The sequence below is a fragment of the Schistocerca nitens genome, chromosome 6 (assembly GCF_023898315.1).
Source record: "Schistocerca nitens isolate TAMUIC-IGC-003100 chromosome 6, iqSchNite1.1, whole genome shotgun sequence".
NCBI lineage: Eukaryota > Metazoa > Arthropoda > Insecta > Orthoptera > Acrididae > Schistocerca > Schistocerca nitens.
In genome coordinates, this window is record NC_064619.1 from 198151494 (window position 1) to 198172036 (window position 20543).

The following is a 20543-nucleotide window of genomic DNA, read 5'->3' on the forward strand; positions in this document are numbered from 1 at the left end:
TCCTCCCAACGACGAGTTTGGGAGGAAGAGGTCCAAGCACAGGGAAGAGCTTTCAAGTCCTGCAATTTATTATTGGGAAGTGTCAACCAATGTGCGTGCCATAAAAGAGCAACATGACAACATAAAACACTCCATAGATCGGCGAAGGGAATCACACGAATAGCAGGCTGAAGAAGAGAGACTGCAGCCTTGGCCGCTGTATCAGCCACCTCATTTCCACAGATACCAACATGTCCTGGGATCCAGAGGAATGCCACAGAGACGTCCCACAAGTGGAGCAAGTGGAGGCAGTCCTGAATCCGGTGGACTAGAAGGTGGACAGGGTAGAGAGCTTGGAGACTGAGGAGAAAGTTGAGCGAATCTGAGCAGATAACATATTGTATCCGCTGATGGCAGCAGATGTATTGGACAGCCTGGAGAACAGCATAAAGCTCCGCAGTAAAAACCAAACACTGGTCAGGAAGCCAAAATCGATTAGGGGTGTCACCAATAATATAGGCACTCCCAACACCAAACAATGTTTTGGAGCCATCAGTGTAAATAAATGTGGCATCCTTCATTTGTGTGCATAGAGCAGCAAATGCCCGACGATATACAAGAGAAGAGGTACCGTCCTTGGGAAACTGACAAAGGTCACGGAGCAGGCAGGTCCAGGGCCAGAGCCAAGACAGTGCTGTACCCCAGGTTGTCAATAAAGTCTTAGGAAAGTGGAAGGAAGAGAGAATGTAGCAGTTGACTCAAGCGGACTCCCAATGGTAGTAGGGGGGGAAGGACGGGCTGCATACCCTAAATCCAAGGAGGCATTGAAAAAAATGTCATGGGCCAGATTAGCAGGCATGGAAGACAGATGGCTAGTATAACAACTCAGAAGGACAGCTCGCCGAATGGACAGTGGAGGTTCAGCAGTCTCAGCATAAAAGCTTTCCACAGGGCTGGTGTAAAGAGCTCCAGACACTAAACGTAATCCACGGTGGTGGACGGAGTCGAGACGCCGAAGAATAGATGGCTGAGCAGAGGAGTAAACTATGCTTCCATAGTCCAATTTCAAGCGCACTAAGGTGCGATAGAGGCGGAGAAGGACCACTCAGTCCGCTCCCCAGGAGGTACCATTCAGGACACGGAGGGTGTTGAGGGATCACAGACAGCAAGCCAAAAGATAGGAAATGTGGGAGGACCAGCACAGTTTCCTGTCAAACATAAGACCCAAGAATTTAGTGACATCCGCGAATGGAAGGGTGACAGGACCTAGATATAAGGAAGGCAGAAGAAACTCCATACGATGCCAAAAATTAACACAAACGGTCTTACTGGGAGAAAAGCGGAAGCCGGTTTCGGTGCTCCAAGAGTGGAGGCGATCGAGACATCCTTTAAGACATCGTTCAAGAAGGCTGGTCCATTGAGAGCTCTAGTAGATTGCAAAATCGTCCACAAAGAGGGAGCCCAAGACATCAGGAAGGAGACAATCCATAATTGGATTTATGGCAATGGCAAATAGTACAACACTTAGCATGGAGCCCTGGGGTACCCCGTTTCCTTGGGAGAAAGTACGGGAGAAAGTAGTGTTCACCCGCACTTTAAATGTGCGCTCTGCCATAAATTCATGATGAAAAAGGGGCAGCCGACCTCAAAAGCCCCAAGAGAACAGTGTGCGGAGGATGCCTGTCCTCCAACAGGTATCGTATGCTCTCTCCAGATCAAAAAATATTGCTACAGTTTGGCGTTTCCTGAGGAAATTTTTCATGATATAAGTGGAGAGAGCAACAAGATGGTCAACAGCTGAACGATGCTTTCGGAAACCGCACTGGGCAGGTGTTAAAAGACTTCGGGACTCCAGCCACCAGGCTAAATGTCAATTCACCATATGCTCCAAAACCTTACATACACTACTCGTGAGAGAAATGGGGTGATAGCTAGAGGGGAGATGTTTGTCCTTTCCAGGTTTCGGAACAGGAACAACGATAGCTTCCTGCCATCTTCGTGGGAAAAGCACTGTCAGTCCAAATTCAATTATAAAGGTGAAGGAGGTAACGCAGACAATGGTATGATAAATGCAGCAACATCTGGATGTGGGTACCATCTGGTCCTGGGGCGGAAGAGCGAGAAGAAGAGAGTGCATGTTGGAGTTCCTGCATGGAAAAAACAGTATTATAGCTTTCGGGATTTTGAGAGGAGAAAGCAAGAGGTCGCACTTCCGCTGCACGTTTCTTCGGGTGAAAAGCTGGAGGGTAATTTGAAGAGCTCGAAATCTCAGCAAAGTGTTAACCCAATGAGTTAGAAATTGCAATGGGGCCCACTAATGTATCATGCACGACAGTGAGCCCAGAGACCGGTGAGAAACTAGGGGCACCAGATAACCGTCGAATCCAACTCCAAACTTCTGTGGAGGGAGTGAAGGTGTTAAATGAGCTAGTAAAGAAGTCCCAGCTTGCCTTCTTGCTATCGTGGATGATGTGACGGCATTGTGCACAGAACTGCTTATAGCGGATACAGTTGGCGAAAGTAGGATGTTGCTGGAAAACGCAAAGAGCACATTGCCGCTCATGTATTGCGTCACGGCATGCATCGTTCCACCAAGGAACTGGGGCTGGGGGGGGGGCACCAAGGAACGGGGGGGGGGGGGGGGGACGTCGAAGCTAGGAAAGTGACAGTCATCGAATGTCGTTAGAGACGAAAAAAAGTGTCCAATTGGCTTGGGCAAACTTCGTGTCTCGGGCACATATATGGCAGTTGGGGCTGCAATCTAAGGACACATGGAAAGTGGTAACTCGAGTGTGTATCAGCAAGAGCGAACCATTCGAAGCACCGAGCTAGCGGAACAGTACTGACCGAAAGGTCCAAATGAGAGAAATTTGTCGTGGAGGCAGAGAAAAATGTAGGGTCCCCAGTGTTGAGGCAAACAAGATCCACTTGGTGGAAGACATCTATCAGCAGTGAGCCGCGCGGACAAGGACACGGAGATCCCCAAAGTGGGTGGTGGGAATTGAAGTCCCCAACCAGCAAATAGGGGGGCGGAAGCTGACCAAGAAGATGAAGGAGATCAGCTCTTGCCATTTGTGTGGACGATGGAATGTATACAGTACAAAGAGAGAATGTGTATCCAGAAAGGAAAAGATGGACAGCAACAGCTTGGAAGGAACTGTTTATGGGGATTGGGTGATAGTGGACAGTACCATGGAGAAGAATCATGAGTCCTCCATGTGATGGAGTGCTTTGAATAGAGGGGAGATCAAATTGGACTGACTGAAAATGGGGGAAAACAAAGCTATCTTGGGGACACAGCTTTGTTTCCTGAAGACAGAAGATGACCAGCAAGTAGGATCATAAGAGGATCGACAATTCACCCTGATTGGCTCAAATGCCGCAGATATTCCAATGGATAATAGATATTGGGTGGAGAGAAAAGGTAAGAACGTGACCAAGGTTGCCCTCAACTCAACAACTGCTCAGAGCCGGCAACCGACAGTGTGGAACGGCATTCAGCTGAAGGCAAAAGATCCTGATCCATAGGTTGTTTGGGAGCAGCTCCTGCCACCAGCAATCGGCCAGTTGCGCCAGCAGTGCGCCTCGGCATTGAGATGAAGGAGGAATCGATGGTTGTGAAGTCGGGGTACATAAAATATCTTCACAAGTAGGCTCTTTTTTGGAAGTCCGGGTGTCCGATTTTGGGGCTCGGGATTTAGCAGAACCCAATGAAGGGTGAGCCATAGAGTGAGCAGGTGAGAGTGGGGAGGTTGAACAGGCGATTTTTGAGCTGGCTGATCTGACAACTGTGGCATTAAAGGTGAGAGCACAAGTCTGTGTGGCTGCCTCCTTTGTTGGCCGAGGAGAGGCAAGGACAGTGCTGTATTTACCTGTGTGAGGCACAGTGGGCTTTTGACTGGTGAATAACTTTCCAGCAGCAAAGGTCGACAATCCTTCACTCTGATTTCCTGAATGAGCCATTCATCTTTAAAAATGGGACAATCTCTAGAGGAAGCAGCGTGGTCACCCATGCAGTTGATGCAATGAGGGGATGGAGGTGGACAAGCACCCTCATGGGCATCCTTGCCACACGTAACGCATTTGGCTGGATTGGAACATGACTGGCTGGTATGATTGAACCGCTGACACCGATAGCGACACTTAGGGTTTGGGATGTAAGGGCAAACGGAAATTATCTCATAGCCCGCTTTTATGTTCGATGGAAGTTGCACTCTGTCAAATGTCAAGAAGACAGTATGGGTTGCAACGATGTTCTTGTCAACCCTTTTCTGACTCTACAAACAGCCATTATGCCCTGGTCAGACAGGTAGTTTTGAATTTCCTCGTCAGACAATCCGTCGAGGGAGCGTGTATAAATCACCCCATGTGGTGAATTTAAAGTGCTGTGTGCTTCCACCTGGACAGGGAAGGTGTATAGCAGTGAAGTATGCAGCAATTTTTGTGCCTGGAGGGCACTGACTGTTTCTAACAACAAGGTGCCACTTCGTAATCGAGAACAACACTTTACAGGACCTGCAATTGCATTGACACCTTTCTGAATAATGAAAGGGTTGACTGTGGAGAAGTCTTGACCTTCGTCCGACCGAGAAACAACAAGAAACTGTGGCAACGATGGAAGAATTGTCCAATGGCGCGCTCCTTTCTTGTGGGGGCCCTCTCCGAGGGCACTCCTGCCTTAGGTGATTGTTCACACCTCAGATCACACCTCCCGAGAAACAGACGGAGGGACCAATCGGCACTTTTGGAAGGTATCAGCTCGGGCAATCACCCCTCCCTGGGCCTGGCCGTTACCAGGTGGTACAGACGTGTCCTACCTGTCTACCCGGGATGGGGAATTACGCGTTACCCCGTTACCGGCTACGCGTGGGAATGCGTGGGTCGGCCTTCAGACACACACAGGGAGGAACAAAGGAAGGGGAAAGGGGAAAGGGGAAAGAAAGGAGAGAGGTCCCAAATGCCGCAGCGGAGAAAATGGTAAAGAGAAGAGGTAAGGAAAAGAGAAGGACAAAGGAAGACAAAGACTTGCCAGCAGAGAAAGCAAAGAAGAGAGACTGTTTTACAGTTTCGAGCATCCGTCTCTGGACGTTGGCACTAAACATACTCCCAGAGGGGGAGAAAGGGAAGGGAAGAGGTGGCGGTGAGAGGGGGAGGGAGGGGGGGGGAAGATGGGGGATGGGGAAAAGGAAGGTATGCAACCCGGAAAGGAAGGAGGGCCACACTAGCTCGGGGTCCTGTGCTTGCTACACATGTGTCCACAAAAGAGTTGTTGACCCCCAGGAGGGGCCTCCTGCCGGAGGTGACAGAGCACTGGGTGCACCCGACTGCAAATTGCTGCTCATGGCGGCACCAATGACTCCTGCTGTCTGGGTTCAGAGGTCATCCTCAGTTCATGCAGGTGGTTGGCGGAGTTGGTGAAGGCAGAAAGCCTCACTTGTGGGGTGGAATCTGAGCTAACTATTTGTAGTATCGTTCCCAGAACCGATCACGATCCTCTGGTTTGGAGCCAAGTGGAAGGCCTAAACCAGAGGCTCAGACTATTCTGCGGAGATCTGGGTTGCAAATTTCTTGACCTCCGCTATCAGGTGGAGAAATGTAGGGTCCCCCTGAATAGGTCATGCGTGCACTACACGCAGGAAGTGGCTACAAGGGTAGCTGAGTACGTGTGGAGTGCACATGTGTGTTTTTTAGGTTAGAGAATTCCCTCCTTAGGCCCAACAAGATGCCTCCTGAGACACGACAAGGTAGCATTAGGCAAAACGCAACAGGGAATAACAATATTAATGTGCTAATAGTAAACTGCAGGAGTGTCTATAGAAAGGTCCCAGAACTGCTCTCATTAATAAATGGTCACAATGCCCACATAGTACTAGGGATGGAAAGTTGGCTGAAACGAGATGTAAACAGTAATGGAATTCTAAACTCAGATCGGAATGTATACTGCAGAGACAGGCTGGACAGTGAAGGGGGAGGCGTGTTTATAGTGATAAAAAGTGCAATAGTAATGAAGGAAATTGACAGAGATCCGAAATGTGAAATAATTTGGGTGAAGGTCACTGTTAAAGCAGGCTCAAACATGGTAATTGGATGTCTGTATAAGCCTCCTGGCTCAACAGCTGTTGTGGCAGAGCACCTGAAGGAAAATATTTCAAGTAGATTTCCCGACCATGTTATAGTTCTGGGTGGAGATTTTAATTTACCAGATATAGACTGGGAGACTCAAATGTCTGTAACAGGTGGCAGGGACAAAGAATCCAGTGGAATTTTTTTAAGTGCATTATCTTAAAACTACCTAGAGTAGTTAAACAGAGAATCAACTCGTGGCGATAACATATTAGACCTTCTGGTGACTGACAGACCCAAACTATTTGAAACAGTTAACACAGAAGAGGGAATCAGCAATTATAAAGCAGTTACTGCATCAATGATTTCAGCTGTAAATAGAAATATTAAAAAAGGTAGGAAGATTTTTCTGTTTAGCAAAAGTGACAAAAAGCAGATTTCAGAGTACTTGACAGCTCAACACAAAAGTTTTATCTCAAGTGCAGATAGTGTTGAGGATCAGTGGACAAAGTTCAAAACCATTGTACAATATGCATAAGCTGAGTATGTGCCAAGCAAGATCATAAGAGATGGAAAAAAGCCACCGTGGTACAACAACCGAGTTAGAAAACTGCTACGGAACCAAAGGAACTTCACAGCAAATATAAACATAGCCACAGCCTTGCAGAGAAGCAAAAATTACATGAAGCAAAATGTAGTGTGAGGAGGGCTATGTGAGAGGCATTCAATGAGTTTGAAAGTAAAGTTCTATGTACTGACTTGGCAGAAAATCGTAAGAAATTTTGGTCTTATGTCAAAGCGGTAGGTGGATCAAAACAGAGGATAAAAGACTAAAGGCCAAAACACTAAATATCTTTTTCCAAAGCTGTTTCACAGAGGAAGACTGCACTGTAGTTCCTTCTCTAGATTGTCGCACAGATGTCAAAATGGTAGATATCGAAATGGATGACAGAGGGCTAGAAAAACAATTAAAATCACTCAAAAGAGGAAAGGTCACTGGACCTTATGGGATACCAGTTCAATTTTACACAGAGTACGTGAAGGAACTTGCCCCCATTCTTGCAGCAGTGTACATTAGGTCTCTAGAAGAGTGTAGCATTCCAAAAGATTGGAAAAGGGCACAGGTCATCCCTGTTTTCAAGAAGGGGCATCTAACAGATGTGCGGACTGTAGACCTATATCTTTAACGTCGATCAGTTGTAGAATTTTGGAACACTTATTATGTTCGAGTATAATGAGTTTTCTGGAGACTAGAAATCTACTCTGTAGGAATCAGCATGGGTTTCAAAAATGACGATCATTGCGCTGTTCGTTCATGAGACTCAGAGGGCCATAGACACGGGTCCCAGGTATATGCCGTGTTTCTTGACTTCCGCAAGGTGTTCGATACAGTTCCCCACTGTCGTTTAATGAACAAAGTAAGAGCATATGGATTATCAGACCAATTGTGTGATTGGATTGAAGAGTTCCTAGATAACAGAATGCAGCATGTCATTCTCAATGGAGAGGAGTCTTCCAAAGTAAGAGCGATTTCAGGTGTGCCGCAGGGGAGTGTCATAGGACCGTTGCTATTCACAATATATATAAATGACCTTGTGGATAACATCAGAAGTTCACTGAGGCTTTTTGTGGATGATGCTGTAGTATATCGAGAGGTTGTAACAAGGGAAAATTGTACTGAAATACAGGAGGATCTGCAACAAATTGACACAAGATGCAGGGAATGGCAATTGAATCTCAATGTAGATAAGTGTAATGTGTTGCGAATACATAGAAAGAAAGAGACCTTATCATTTAGCTACAATATAGCAGGTCAGCAACTGGAAGCAGTTAATTCAATAAATTATCTAGGAGTAGGCATTAAGAGTGATTTAAAATGGAATGACCATATAAAATTAATCGTCAGTAAAGCAGAACCAAGCAGATTCATTGGAAGATTCCTAAGGAAATGCAGTCCGAAAACAAAGGAAGTATGTTACAGCAAACTTGTTAGCCCACTGCTTGAATACTGCTCACCGGTGCGGGGTCCGTACCCGATAGGGTTGATAGGAGAGAGAGAGAGAGAGAGAGAGAGAGAGAGAGAGAGAGAGAGAGAGAGAGAGAGAGAGAGAGAGAGAGAAGATCCAACGGAGAGCAGCACACTTCATTACAGGATCATTTAGTAATCACGAAAGCGTTACGGAGATGATAGATAAACTCCAGTGGAATACTCTGCAAAAGAGATACTCAGTAGCTCGGTACGGGCTTTTGTTGAAGTTTCGAGAACATACCTTCACCGAGGAGTCAAGCAGTATATTGCTCCCTCTTACGTCTATACTGTGAAGAGACCATGAGGTTAAAATCAGAGAGATTAGAGCCCACACAGAGGCATACTCACAATCCTCCTTTCCATGAACAATACAAGACTGAAATAGAGGGGAGAACGGACAGAGGTACTCAAGGTACCCTCCACCACACACCGTCAGGTGGCTTGCAGAGTATGGATGTAGATGTAGATGTAGATGTAGATAGAAAACACAAAGCCAACTGTTTACAGGCTTTCAGGAGGAAATATCTTCAGTTTCATTATGGTTTGAGTATTAATAAGGTTATACAGACATCCGAGATGCAACTCTGTATTTACATTAAGAAATTTAGAGAAATCACAGAAAATCTATACCCTGTAGGTCGGAAGAGATTTTAACTGCCATTTCTCCAAATTTGAGTCTAGTGCCTTACCATAGTGCTACTTCACTCAGTATCAGATGTAAATGTTTAAGTACTTGCTCATACATTCATAATACAGAATTTCAATGTGTAATAATTTATAGATAGTTAATCAGATTTTCTTTCAATTTAGTTTTGTAGTTGTGTAAGGCCCAATGGCATTACTTATGTTTGTGGACATCTTTATACAAATTTTTGTTCTACAATAAAGACCTCCCACTTTATACCATAGGTATGGTTGTAGAATTCACATGGAAATTACTTTAGATGTTTTAGTGTGTTTAGTAATTTGTCCGAGGATCATTTCACAATGATTCAGAACTTACCAGCTTATTAAAAGGAAAAATTAAGTCATATGTTATGTGTTCACACATAGCTTGGCCTTTAAATTCTTTTAAAATTATATTCTGAGCAGTATGTAAGTTCCTTAGGTCAACAGCTTCATTTTTGTTGCCTCAGAGCTTCTAATACATGGTGAGAAAAATATATTTTATCTGAAGTAGTCTACACTTTAAGTGAAGTATACATACTCTGTAGTCAGGGGCAGATCCTTGCTGATCATGTTTGAGGTATAAGGGGTCCACATTGAACGCATTTACAACAGCATCTGGATCTTTCAGCCTGAAATCAAAGTAAGGAAAAAATGTTTCTCTCTTAAAGTATATATTATTTGGAACTACAATAACAAAAATTACGTTACTGTTCATTTTGATGAAAGATTTGTAGGAAGTAATTGAGACCAAGTTCCATGCCTGCAGATGTTAGCACTTTAAAAGCAAAATAATCATGTGGGATCAGTACCAAAAATGTATACGTGTCTCCTCAGTTTAAGAAAGGCAGTTACTGCATCTCTGATTCCACCTAAGATTCATCTCTGAAGAGGCACTGAATCAATTAAGAATGGCGGCACCACTTCACATTTGCCTGCTTTCTGTTGCTCAAGGGTTGTGCTCTTGAAAAGATAATTTATGTAAAGTCTGATAAATGCTAGAGTGAACAGACCACTGTTTCAGAGTCTCTAAAATGTTGATCAGTCTAAGTTCATGAAGTTCTGGTTGGGTGAGTAGTTACATTATCATCACTACCACCTGCCACAAATTTGAAAGATTACATTTGCATGAAAAAACTGTTTATAGAATTGCAGCAAGAGTGTTGAAATGTAAATGGCAAAAATTAAAAGTGTTTTTCAAGAGTTCACAGTAAATATGAAATGTACCAATGACTCAGCATTTAATGTCACTGCACAGTTTGATACTCTTATTACTGAAAAGGAACTAAAAAATGTTGTAATTTAATCTCAAAGATACAAGAAGGAAATTTGTTCGACTGTCATACCAGAGGAATACTCTAAAAAACTTTATCATTGAGAGACAAAGGACTAATTTCGAGATTCTTTTATTACTTCGAGTATTAACTATTTTTTTTTTTTTTTTGTTCTGATGTGCTGGTGTAAAGATATACTGTATAGTTTCATGTCTATGTGTGTGTTAAATGATGAAAAATGTGTTTTATAATTGCTGTCAAGATCAAGCCTAAATCCCATACCAATGGAGTACAAATTATTCTGTTAATTCGAGAAGGCGAATTTTAGATGGAGGCGACAATCTTTACGACGGTGCTGCTCAACAATAGAGATACGTGACTGTGCTCACCACTTTCCTTTGGTGGCCGCTAAGATTAATTTTGATGTGTTTTTGCCGAGACATTCAGAACCTGCAATCTTCCTTTTCGTACAAAAATAGGAGTCTGATTGAAAAAGAAATATTCTTAAATTTAAATAATTGCAATTCTTTTACCCAGGCCATGGGGAATGATAGAAAGTACGTGCCTCTACCCTGATTGTACGTTTGCAATCTCCAAGTGTGTTACGACATAATTATTTTACACGAAAAAATATTAAGATAGATCTTTCTCATCAGATCGCAACCACTCTTACGTGAATGTACGTACCCTCTGAATGTGTCTAGTCAGTCGTGTGTATTCTTCTAAAGCTTTTCTGTTAATATTCTGTGGATTGCATCTCCGCAATTAATTTTTGTTTATGCCACAAATCGCACTTCACGGGAAGTATTTATTACGCAAGTTTCAGGCTCCATTTAATGTCAAAAAGTTCCGAAGTACGGCTGACTAAGGAAACCGCTACAAAAATTTCATATCTCTACAACTACAATAACAAAAAACAATAAAAAAAGAAAAAAAAACAATAACAGAGAGGGTACGTTACAGGCAAAAATTAAAAGTGTTTTGCAAAAGTTCACAGTAAATATGAAATGTACCAATGACTCAGCATTTAATGTCATTGCACAGTTTGATACCCTTATTACTATCAATCACCACAAATGGACAACCTTAATTATTTGAACACTAACGCAAGAGCACACATAAAACTATAAAGTATTACCATTATCTCCAACTCTTTTACAGTGCCAGCATCAAAGTTCAGCTATCATTAGTAGATAAACAATTTATTCACAGTTAACCAACAAAATAAATTTATTACTAACCACATTGCTGAACAGTCAAAATTCACCAGCATCCATTTATGTGGGTTAAAATTGAATGAATCAGCAAGTTCAACTCCCTTCATATGATGTCGGGTCTCTGGACAGATGAATGCTGATCCTGTAAAACAGAATACTTTGAGAATCTCATTGATGAGATGAAAAATATGTATAATACTTTTATACAACAGAAACCAGTTTTCTCTCTCTCTCTCTCTCTCTCTCTCTCTCTCTCTCTCTCTCTTTTCAGTGGGGGAGGGAGAGGGTGAGGAGGAGGATGGAGGGAAGAGTGTACACGGACTCTCTCTCTTTAATAAAGTTCTTATGACTAGAAAACATATTTAAGTGCTTACCAGCATAAGCTGCGTCCACATGCAGCCAGATCCCTTCTTTATTACAAACTACACCCGTTTCTTCAAGATTGTCATATGAACAGCAGCTTGTTGTGCCGAGTGTTGCTACAGCCTAAAAAGAATAAGGTACAGAATAAAATAGCATTTCTTTAGGAGGGGAAACTACATATACATCAGATGATAAAATATTTCAAAAATTATTAACAATATTTGTACATTTTGCCTCCTGTAAGACCCGTCTCTCATCCACGTCATGGGAAACAGGCAACAGCAGACAGTAGGCAACTGCCTGATGCAGTGATGTACATTGGGAACTGTATGCACTCTGGGACCATTTTGATAGCTCTGAAAACCCAGCAAGAACACTGGAAAGTGGCAGCTAATCGGGCACTAGTGAATATGCTACTGCGTTGTAATAAGTGAGGTTGCCTCACTGAAGGCCATGGGGGAAAAAAAACATGAATAAAATTTACCCATCCTCTGGAAAGAATTTGATGTAGGGCTGATAATCTACTCCATAAAAAGAACTCAAGTTGCAAAACTTCAACAAAAGAAATGTGGATTGGTAAAAAGTGTCAAATGTGCCAAGGGAAACAACAATAAATGCAAGTAATGGCAGAAAGAATATAAATATAAAGTACAAGTCAGATTTATGTAGTGGAATCTAGAATGTGATGTATCTGTATCACCCAGGAAGCCTAGGCTGCTACTAGACCAAGAACAAAAACTGAAACAGAGTATTATAGCTCTACAAGAAGTAAGGTGGACCAGAAGAGGAATACAGTACTGGAGAAACGTGATGCTAGCATATGCAAACAATGGAAACTCCAAGTTGGAATATCAATATTAGGAAAATGATTGACTGCTACTAACTGTAAAAATGACATTAACACAAGCAAGCACACCTCACACACACCACTGGCAGCTTCATTCTAGTAGAAAAGTTTACAAGTGATAGCAAAAGCTTAGCCAATGAACACTGCTCAACACATCCAGCAGTGGTGTCAGCCTCAGCATTGTGAACTTGTATTGAGTCACTTATCTGAGAAGACCAACAACTTACAGTCAAACAAACTGCTGAAATATGCCATGTAAGTGTGAACACACCTCATTCCATCAAATAAAACTAAGTAAACTACCTTGAGACTTCTGCATTGTGGGCTCCCAGAGAGTTTAAAGTTCATTACAAAGAACAATGATATCTCATTTGTACCAAGCTCAAAATCATTTCAGTAACTAATGAGATACATTTTTGGGCAAGATTTAACCTGTAATGAAACATCATTACATGACTGAGCAAAAGTCCCAATATCAAAGAATTCAATGGAAGCACCCTGAACCATCTCCCAATAAGAAATTTAAAGCACAACCATCAACTGGTAAGGTGTACCTATGGTTGATTTTTCTGTGACTGACTGAAGGAGCAACATCCTCTCAACTGCATATACTACTAATGCCCGACTGAGAAAGTCAAGACTGCACTGAATGTCTGGGACAGCAGAGGAAATGCATGCTGCTTCTTTAAGACAACAATCAACATCATACAGTACAACTGACACTGGAAATTATTGTCAAAGTCAGTTGGGAGCTCAAACCTCATCCTCCTTACAACACTAGTGCTGTCCCTTTGCAGTTTTATCTGGACGGACTGATGAAAGAAGTTGTGTGTGGCATCAAGTTAAACAGCAATGAAGGTGTAAAGCAGGAAGTGCAAAACTGGCTTCAAGATAAAGGTAAAGGGTATACAACAGATGATGGAGCAAGTGTATAGAAGTTGGTGGGGATCATGTGGAAAAATAGACAAAAAATTGTACTGATTAAATAAACCAGTTCTGCTGTACAGTTTTTTGTCTGTTTAGTTATTGAATGATTGTTGTACAAGGGAAGAAAATGGTCCAGCAGTTGTTTAAAAGAGTTCATTCACACACTGTGTTCGGCAAATATCAGTGTGTAGGGAAGCCTTCAGGAATGAGGAACGAGTCAAGTTATACATCAACAGGCAGGAACAGCTACTGCATGTTACTTCTGTATAGTGTACTAGCAACAGATGGTGACTAGTGCCGTTTACTCACACTGATGATTATGGGCCTTTCAATCCTGGATAGTGATGTGTAGTTAATATGGAAATTATTTTTACATCTAATACTGTGGTTGCAACTTCCACAGTTCATCATAACTTCACTGTTGTTACTAACCATAATGACCACAACAGAGAGAATGTATTGACACTTAAGTGTAATAACTCCTAGATTCCTGAAGGGTCTTCTGCAAGATGTTCGGTTGTGAACCTTGCACAATATTCTCACTGTAGGCTTCTGTGGAATACTTCTTTGATATTAGATGCACTACCCCAGGAGATCATGCCACAAGACTCAGGAGTGGACAAGGATTTAAAGTCACTTAGTCTTGTACAAAAAGGTGTGCATTATTCAGGAACACACATTTTCAATAACTTGCCAGCAGCCATAAAAAGCTTAACAACCAATGAAATTCAGTTTAAGAGAAGCCTAAAGGATTTATTGGTGGCCAACTCCTTCTACTCCATTGATGAATTTCTTAGTAAAACCAACTGATTTGTATATAAGTACAACATAACTTCTGCACAATTTCAGTGCAGTAATGTGTTCATTGAAAATTTGTGTGTGTGTGTGTGTGTGTGTGTGTGTGTGTGTGTGTGTGTGTGTGTGTGTGAGTATAATCTAACTTCTGCACCATTTCAGTGCAGTAATGTGTTCATTGTAAATAATTATTACAGTAGTTGTATTACCTTATAAATAAATAAAAAACTTTTTTATTTTAAATTCAGTGCATTAGTATTTGTAAAATGACTCTTAGTGTTCATTAAAAATGACGATCATTCCACTTGGGACCTGTGGAATGGTACATTAGCTTATTTGTTTTAGTTGTAAATATTTGTCATGTATTGTTGTTTTTCTGACATGTTCCACATCCTGGAGGACCTCCTCACTACGGATCAATTGGAATGAAAGTAAATCTAATCTAAAAAAATGCAACACACACTAGCAATCCTGTCTGCAGATCAACACAGTGAGGGGGGCTGGTCTGGGCTGTTTGGTTAACTTATCCGTATGCTGCTGCCACCTTAGTTTATTATCCTTCTGGATGTCTAAGATCCTCATTCACAGAGCCTCATCCAACATAAGGCCATTGATCTCTACTTCTGATAGCTGCAAATTAGTATTATTTGTTTGGAACTGGCATAATACGAGTTTTTTAAGAATAAGATTTAAGCTGTTAGCTGAGTAACAGTTGAAATTCAGTTCCATTATTCTTATAGCTGTGTCTGGTATGGATGTTTGAGCCATTTATCAATATAGTCACATAATTAAGAAACATTACAGTTTTTGAAGGTTCTTCCAATTTGCCAGGTAAATCATTTATGTATGCCAGAAACAGGTGCAGGTCAAGTACAAAATTTTGCAGAATACCACACTTAATGTTTTCCCACTAACTTTAGTCTTATTCCTGTGTTATCATTTCATAATGTGACACTCTTTTCTGTTGTTAATATGAAGATTCTATCCATGAAAGATGAATGCCTATAATATCATACCATTTTAGTTTTTCCTAGTAGAATTTTATGAACTACACAACCAAAGCTTGGAAAGATTGCATAACATTTGGTAAGTTTCCTGGTAAAGTCTACTAGAATTGAGTTGGTGAAACTATATATTGCTTTCTGAGTAGTGATGCTATTACCTGAAGCTTAACTGAATTAGAGAAGTTGCTTATCTCAGCTATAAAAATTTTCAATGATGACATTCTTTTGCCATGGACGTTAACAGCTCTTCTAATGGTGGTATGGAGATATAGTGGTGCGGGTATATGACACACCTATGAATGAGTGTGCTATTAGACCTCCACTTCATCTAGAGCTAAAGGAAAGTTATCTCTCCTTTCTCCCATAGTGAAACTGCTTAAATAAGACCCAGATTATGGCACACACTTCAAACTATTTACTCAATCACCAGAGAGACAGTGTGTCAACAACATTAACATACATAAGGGATATATGCTCAGCAATGCGTGGATGTGGACACCTGATAGCAAATGACTGCATAGGAGTGTATATTTTACTGTACATCATGGCAAAAATGAAGCCACTGCAGATGACATTCATCATTGCCACTAATGTACTCTCCCATAAAGTGGGAATTTCAACATCATTTACACCTGTGTCAGTCTGTTACTTTTTAACAGTGGGTTGCTTTCCTGACAGACAATGGTGGATATTTTTGGAACCTGTTACAGACCATAATATGACAAGCATCAAGAATACAATAAGACTTCACAAAATAGTTCATTGTTATATTACTTTCACAGGTATCTTGCTTTACAACATTTGTGTCTCCTCCCCTCTCCCACCAGTGACCTATTAAAATGCAGTACCATAAAAATTTCAAATGCTTTACTTGTTTATGCAACTGAAGAAAACGTAATCTTCATCTGTCAGAAGTTAACTTCATGCAGCACTCTTGTGAATGAAATAAAAATTATCCACCATATGATTTATTACAAATTAACATAATGAAATTATACTTACATAAAAGGGTATTAGCCCTTTTGCCTTATCTTCTTTAATGGCTTGCTCAAGTGTCTCACCCCGTAGACTAAGCTTGTCATCTGGCTCCAATAAATGGAACTTCACACCACCAAGGAGACCTGCACGCTCCACAGATGAATGAGCTAGATCTAAAAAAGTAGAATATTTTTAATTAGTTTGCAATTTTCCAAATTCAGAAACAATTAAATACATTTTGTGTTTGACTTCAACATCCTTTTTTATATTGTGACGAGAAGTTCAAACATAGCAATGATAATATTATGCTTCACTTTGAAGTTGGTCAGCAGACATAGTAACTAACAATTAAATCACAGACTAGTGAGCTTGTTCCAGTTTGGTTAGATACTTTTGTACAAAATGGGGAGGAAATCCAGGTACAACAGAATGAGAATTCTATAGAGCACTATGTCACATAACCAAAGACACTGTAGGTACTTCCATGCTTGTGTCCTTTACACCTTTCTTCAACAGTTGTTTTAGTCCATCCAATACGCAATACACCACAACAAATCACATTTTGTGGCCCTAGTATACAGAATGGTGATGGGCAACTTGTTATTGCTGGTAGTCGTAACTTATATGTGAAGCATTTTGAGGACAAGTCAATCTGCTAAATATAATCCAACATATTTTTATCAGAATATTCCCCCTCACCACACCCACCCCCCAAACTCTTCCCCTAAATGGACTATGTGCCTACACCTGGAGTACCACTGAAACCGTTGTTGTGGCTTCCCTTCACATGGAAGCAAAGAGCAATATGCCAACACTGGTGTACTTAATAGCAGCACCAGATGCAGGAGTGCAAGCCTGGATACCTTGCAGACGTGGCGGGGAGGGGGGGAGGGGTGAGTGGATTTCATAGAGGTCATGAATGGCACCCCCGCCCCCCCCTTGGAAAAAAAAACATTGTACTAACCACTGACATAAACAAATTATTACAACTGTATTAATACATTTCATATATTTTATTCTTATTGTAGTAAAATCTTAGCCATCTGGGGCACATTTCATATGGGAGTGACAGTATATTATATTTTAGGGTAGAGGAGAGAGATTGAAAAATTATGAGCATCCCACCCCGTATTCTTTGCACCCCACAGAACCGAAACCTGGATCTCCACATGTAGGGGGGGGGGGGGGGGGGCACCACATCATCTTTTCAGATGAGTCCCATTTCTGCATTCATTGTGTCATGGTGGACATGTCTGTTGGACACTCTTAGGAAAACAAAATTTGCCAGTCTACATTGGTAATGCTATATGGGCTCAACACTTGTCATTAGGGCATACACTTCTAATGGGAACACAACACTATCACCTCTGATTTGTTCAGCCTTGTCTAGGTAGTATTGATATATTGGGAAAAAAATCAGGATATGTTATTTGGTCCATTTTATGTAGTTTGGTGTTTCCTTTGTTTTACTAATGGCTTGAAACTAACTTCAGAGGCTGCACTGCTTTAGTTGCCACAGGCTGGCTTTCCCTACAAAATGATATGGGTTCAACTGTCTTTTGTACAAGTCTAACTTAACTTCATTAATGTTATTTGTGCATATTATTTAATGTTGAAGGTAGTTCTCAGCTTAGAGTCCTGAGTGGTGGCTGATGATCTTAAACCAGCCCTGACCGCATGTGAGTATGATACTGTTTGCAGACAGAGGGGTTTTACTGAAAATAGGTCTCATGAGATTTCAGTCAAATCCTTAGATTGTAGTACCATTCTTTACTCTCTCAAAAACAAACATTCATCGGAGGGTAGACAAAGTCCTTACTCTTGAAATAATTTAATTGAAGTCAACAGACACAGCTTGTTTAATTATGAGGAGGGAAATATTATGAAATGAAAGACAGGAAAGTGAATGTACAGTATTAATATAACCTCAAAAACACACATTTTGTAGTAGCAAAAGGAAAAGCAGGGATATTACCCTGTGGGAACTGTATGGCAACAAAGAACATCGGCTGCAGATTTATCGTACTTGTACCGCCTTAGCAAAAATAAAAGTGTGCTTACTCAGATTCTGGTAGTTTTGTTATACATCCTACATCTCATCCATAGTGTAGCACTTCATTGCTGAACAATGATGACCACATTAATTCAGAACATCTACAATTATTGCTCAACACTAATTCTGGCATTGTGGCCTCGATGTATTGCACAATTTATGCACCTGGGACAGCTGTTTTTGTGCTACAGTACCTAGAGCTGTGCACAACACCCTTCACACACCTGAAGTTATAAAGGTGATAGTGACACTCTTCACAGCAGTGCTCCAACAGTGAGCAATGGTGCTAAATACAGGAGTGCACTGGATAATCTACTCTATTATTTTGCAAACCCAGCTACTTCCAAGCCACACCAATCCAAATAGATGGATTTACATTTGCTCACTTTCACAAAGGTGGCATTCCACTCTGCATGTAAGAATTTCATTCCCTCCAGGCCTCATGTAGCTGGCTAATTGTCTTGTAACCTGCCACATATGGAGCCTAATTACAATGCTATTCTCCCTCTGTTGGTGTTACCGTGCTAACCTATTGCACTGAGAACACATTGAGACTACTACCTTTCTGGCCTGATAAACCAAGCCTATGGTTTGACATAATGGACAACATTTTAGCTGCAAGTGATGGCACCAGTGAAAGCATGATATTTGTCATACTGTTTAGTCATTTGGGTGAAAATATGGATATGCTCAGCACCCTCAAACAAAAAGTATGAGAGCACTCAAACAGCACTCCTTCACCACCTCTCCCACTTCCTGGAAGAACAATTACACCAGGTCAGCTTAAATGAAGATTTAGAGGACCAAAGTCTGTCACAACTATGGCGTCAGTTACACACTCAAACTGATTTTCATCTCATGCCTGATCACACACTATGGAAATTGTGGGTCATCAAGATGCATCCCATAAGTTCAACTGGCGGTGGTTGTCCTTGAGCAAGAACCATTAGATGATTGACAGAATATTTTCCATCATTCAACATCGACAATGTATTAATAACTCTCACAATAATGGCACTGAACATGACTCGAAACCACGGCACATAACATTAGCCGAGCTGATCTCACCCAGCCTCCATTGACCCTGGTTTCATCATGCCTGGCTGGAGCGATGACCTCTGTACAGCCACAACAAATCCCTACCTACTCTCCACCTGCGCTGTGCCAGCATTTGTGCAGAAGCTGCTTCTGCTGGTACCATTGATGATTAGGTGCTTCAGCTCACAACTTTTTTTTGTTTTGCTTTAGGGCCCATAAAAAACTGGGGTCATATGTACCCAAGTCAAAACTATAGAACACAAAAACACGGAGGAGTTAAAAACGACTATACATCAGTCCGAATTGGTATAATAGAAGACAGCTAAAAACAGGCACACAGAAAAAGGGCTAAAAAAGACACCATACAGAAACGGAGGTCTAAAACTAAAACTTAATGGACTTCACCATATTGCTATGGCAGATAAAAAGTAAGATGCGGTCGACAGCCTGCGTGTCATTTGTTAAAACGCCCGATAACTCAGACGGCAAACACAAACAAGAACGTAAAAGGTTAAATGGGCATTCCATCAAGAAGAGGCAGACAGTTAAAACTTCAGTGCTTTGCGTAAAAAGTGGTGGGGTAGCGCCACTTAGCAAATGAAGACAGCTAAAAAGGCAGTGCGTAATATACAACTGAGTTAAAATAACCTCCTCCCAGTGGGAGGGCCAGAGGTGGTCATCCGAGCTGCTGGGAGAGGCTCAATTAGCCGGAGCTTATTTCAGTGAAGGGAGGACCATTGGTAATGCCAAAGGGACACCACCTCGTGACAGATGGCAACACATGTCATTGAAGAGAATATAGCTACTCATGGGCTGAGGTACGAGGACTGCAGCTTTGGCAGCAGCGTCAGCAGCCTCATTTCCTGGCAGACTAACATGACCAGGAACCCAAAAAAACATCACACTGGCTCCACAAAGAGTGAGCAGTTAACAGTTTTCCTGTACCTGCTGCACTAAGGGATGGGCGGTGTGTAGCACACACAGACTTTGAAGGGCACTGAGTGAGTTTGAGCGGAGGACACAACTGAAAAGGCTATGTCGCTGGATTCACTCTGTGCCCTGATACAAGGTGAAGAGCTCAGCTGTAAATAGTGAGGAGTGTGCCAGAAGCCAATATCAAAAGACATGGGTGCCAATATCAAAGGTACACCTTACCCCATGGTCAGTCCGAGAGCCATCAGTATATACAAAGGTGCTATCATGAAGTTCCATGTGAAGGTCATGAAACTGAAGGCGATAGACCAACGCTGGAGTAGTGTCCTTAGGAAGCAAGTGAAGGCTGAGGTTAACATGAGCCACTTCATGAAGCC

The 20543-nt window shown here is 41.8% G+C and overlaps 1 protein-coding gene across 2 annotated transcripts in view; it reads right to left on the minus strand.

Annotated features, from left to right (window-relative positions):
• LOC126263132 (aromatic-L-amino-acid decarboxylase) overlaps positions 1-20543 on the minus strand; it is a 205273-nt gene that overhangs the window by 9900 nt on the left and 174830 nt on the right. For both annotated transcript variants that reach the window (XM_049960155.1, XM_049960156.1), the window contains exons 7-10: positions 16167-16315; positions 11603-11714; positions 11253-11370; positions 9279-9369 (exon numbers count right to left, since the gene is read on the minus strand). In XM_049960155.1, coding sequence (XP_049816112.1) covers positions 9279-9369; positions 11253-11370; positions 11603-11714; positions 16167-16315 — 470 coding nt within the window. The remainder of the gene's footprint in view (positions 1-9278; positions 9370-11252; positions 11371-11602; positions 11715-16166; positions 16316-20543) is intronic.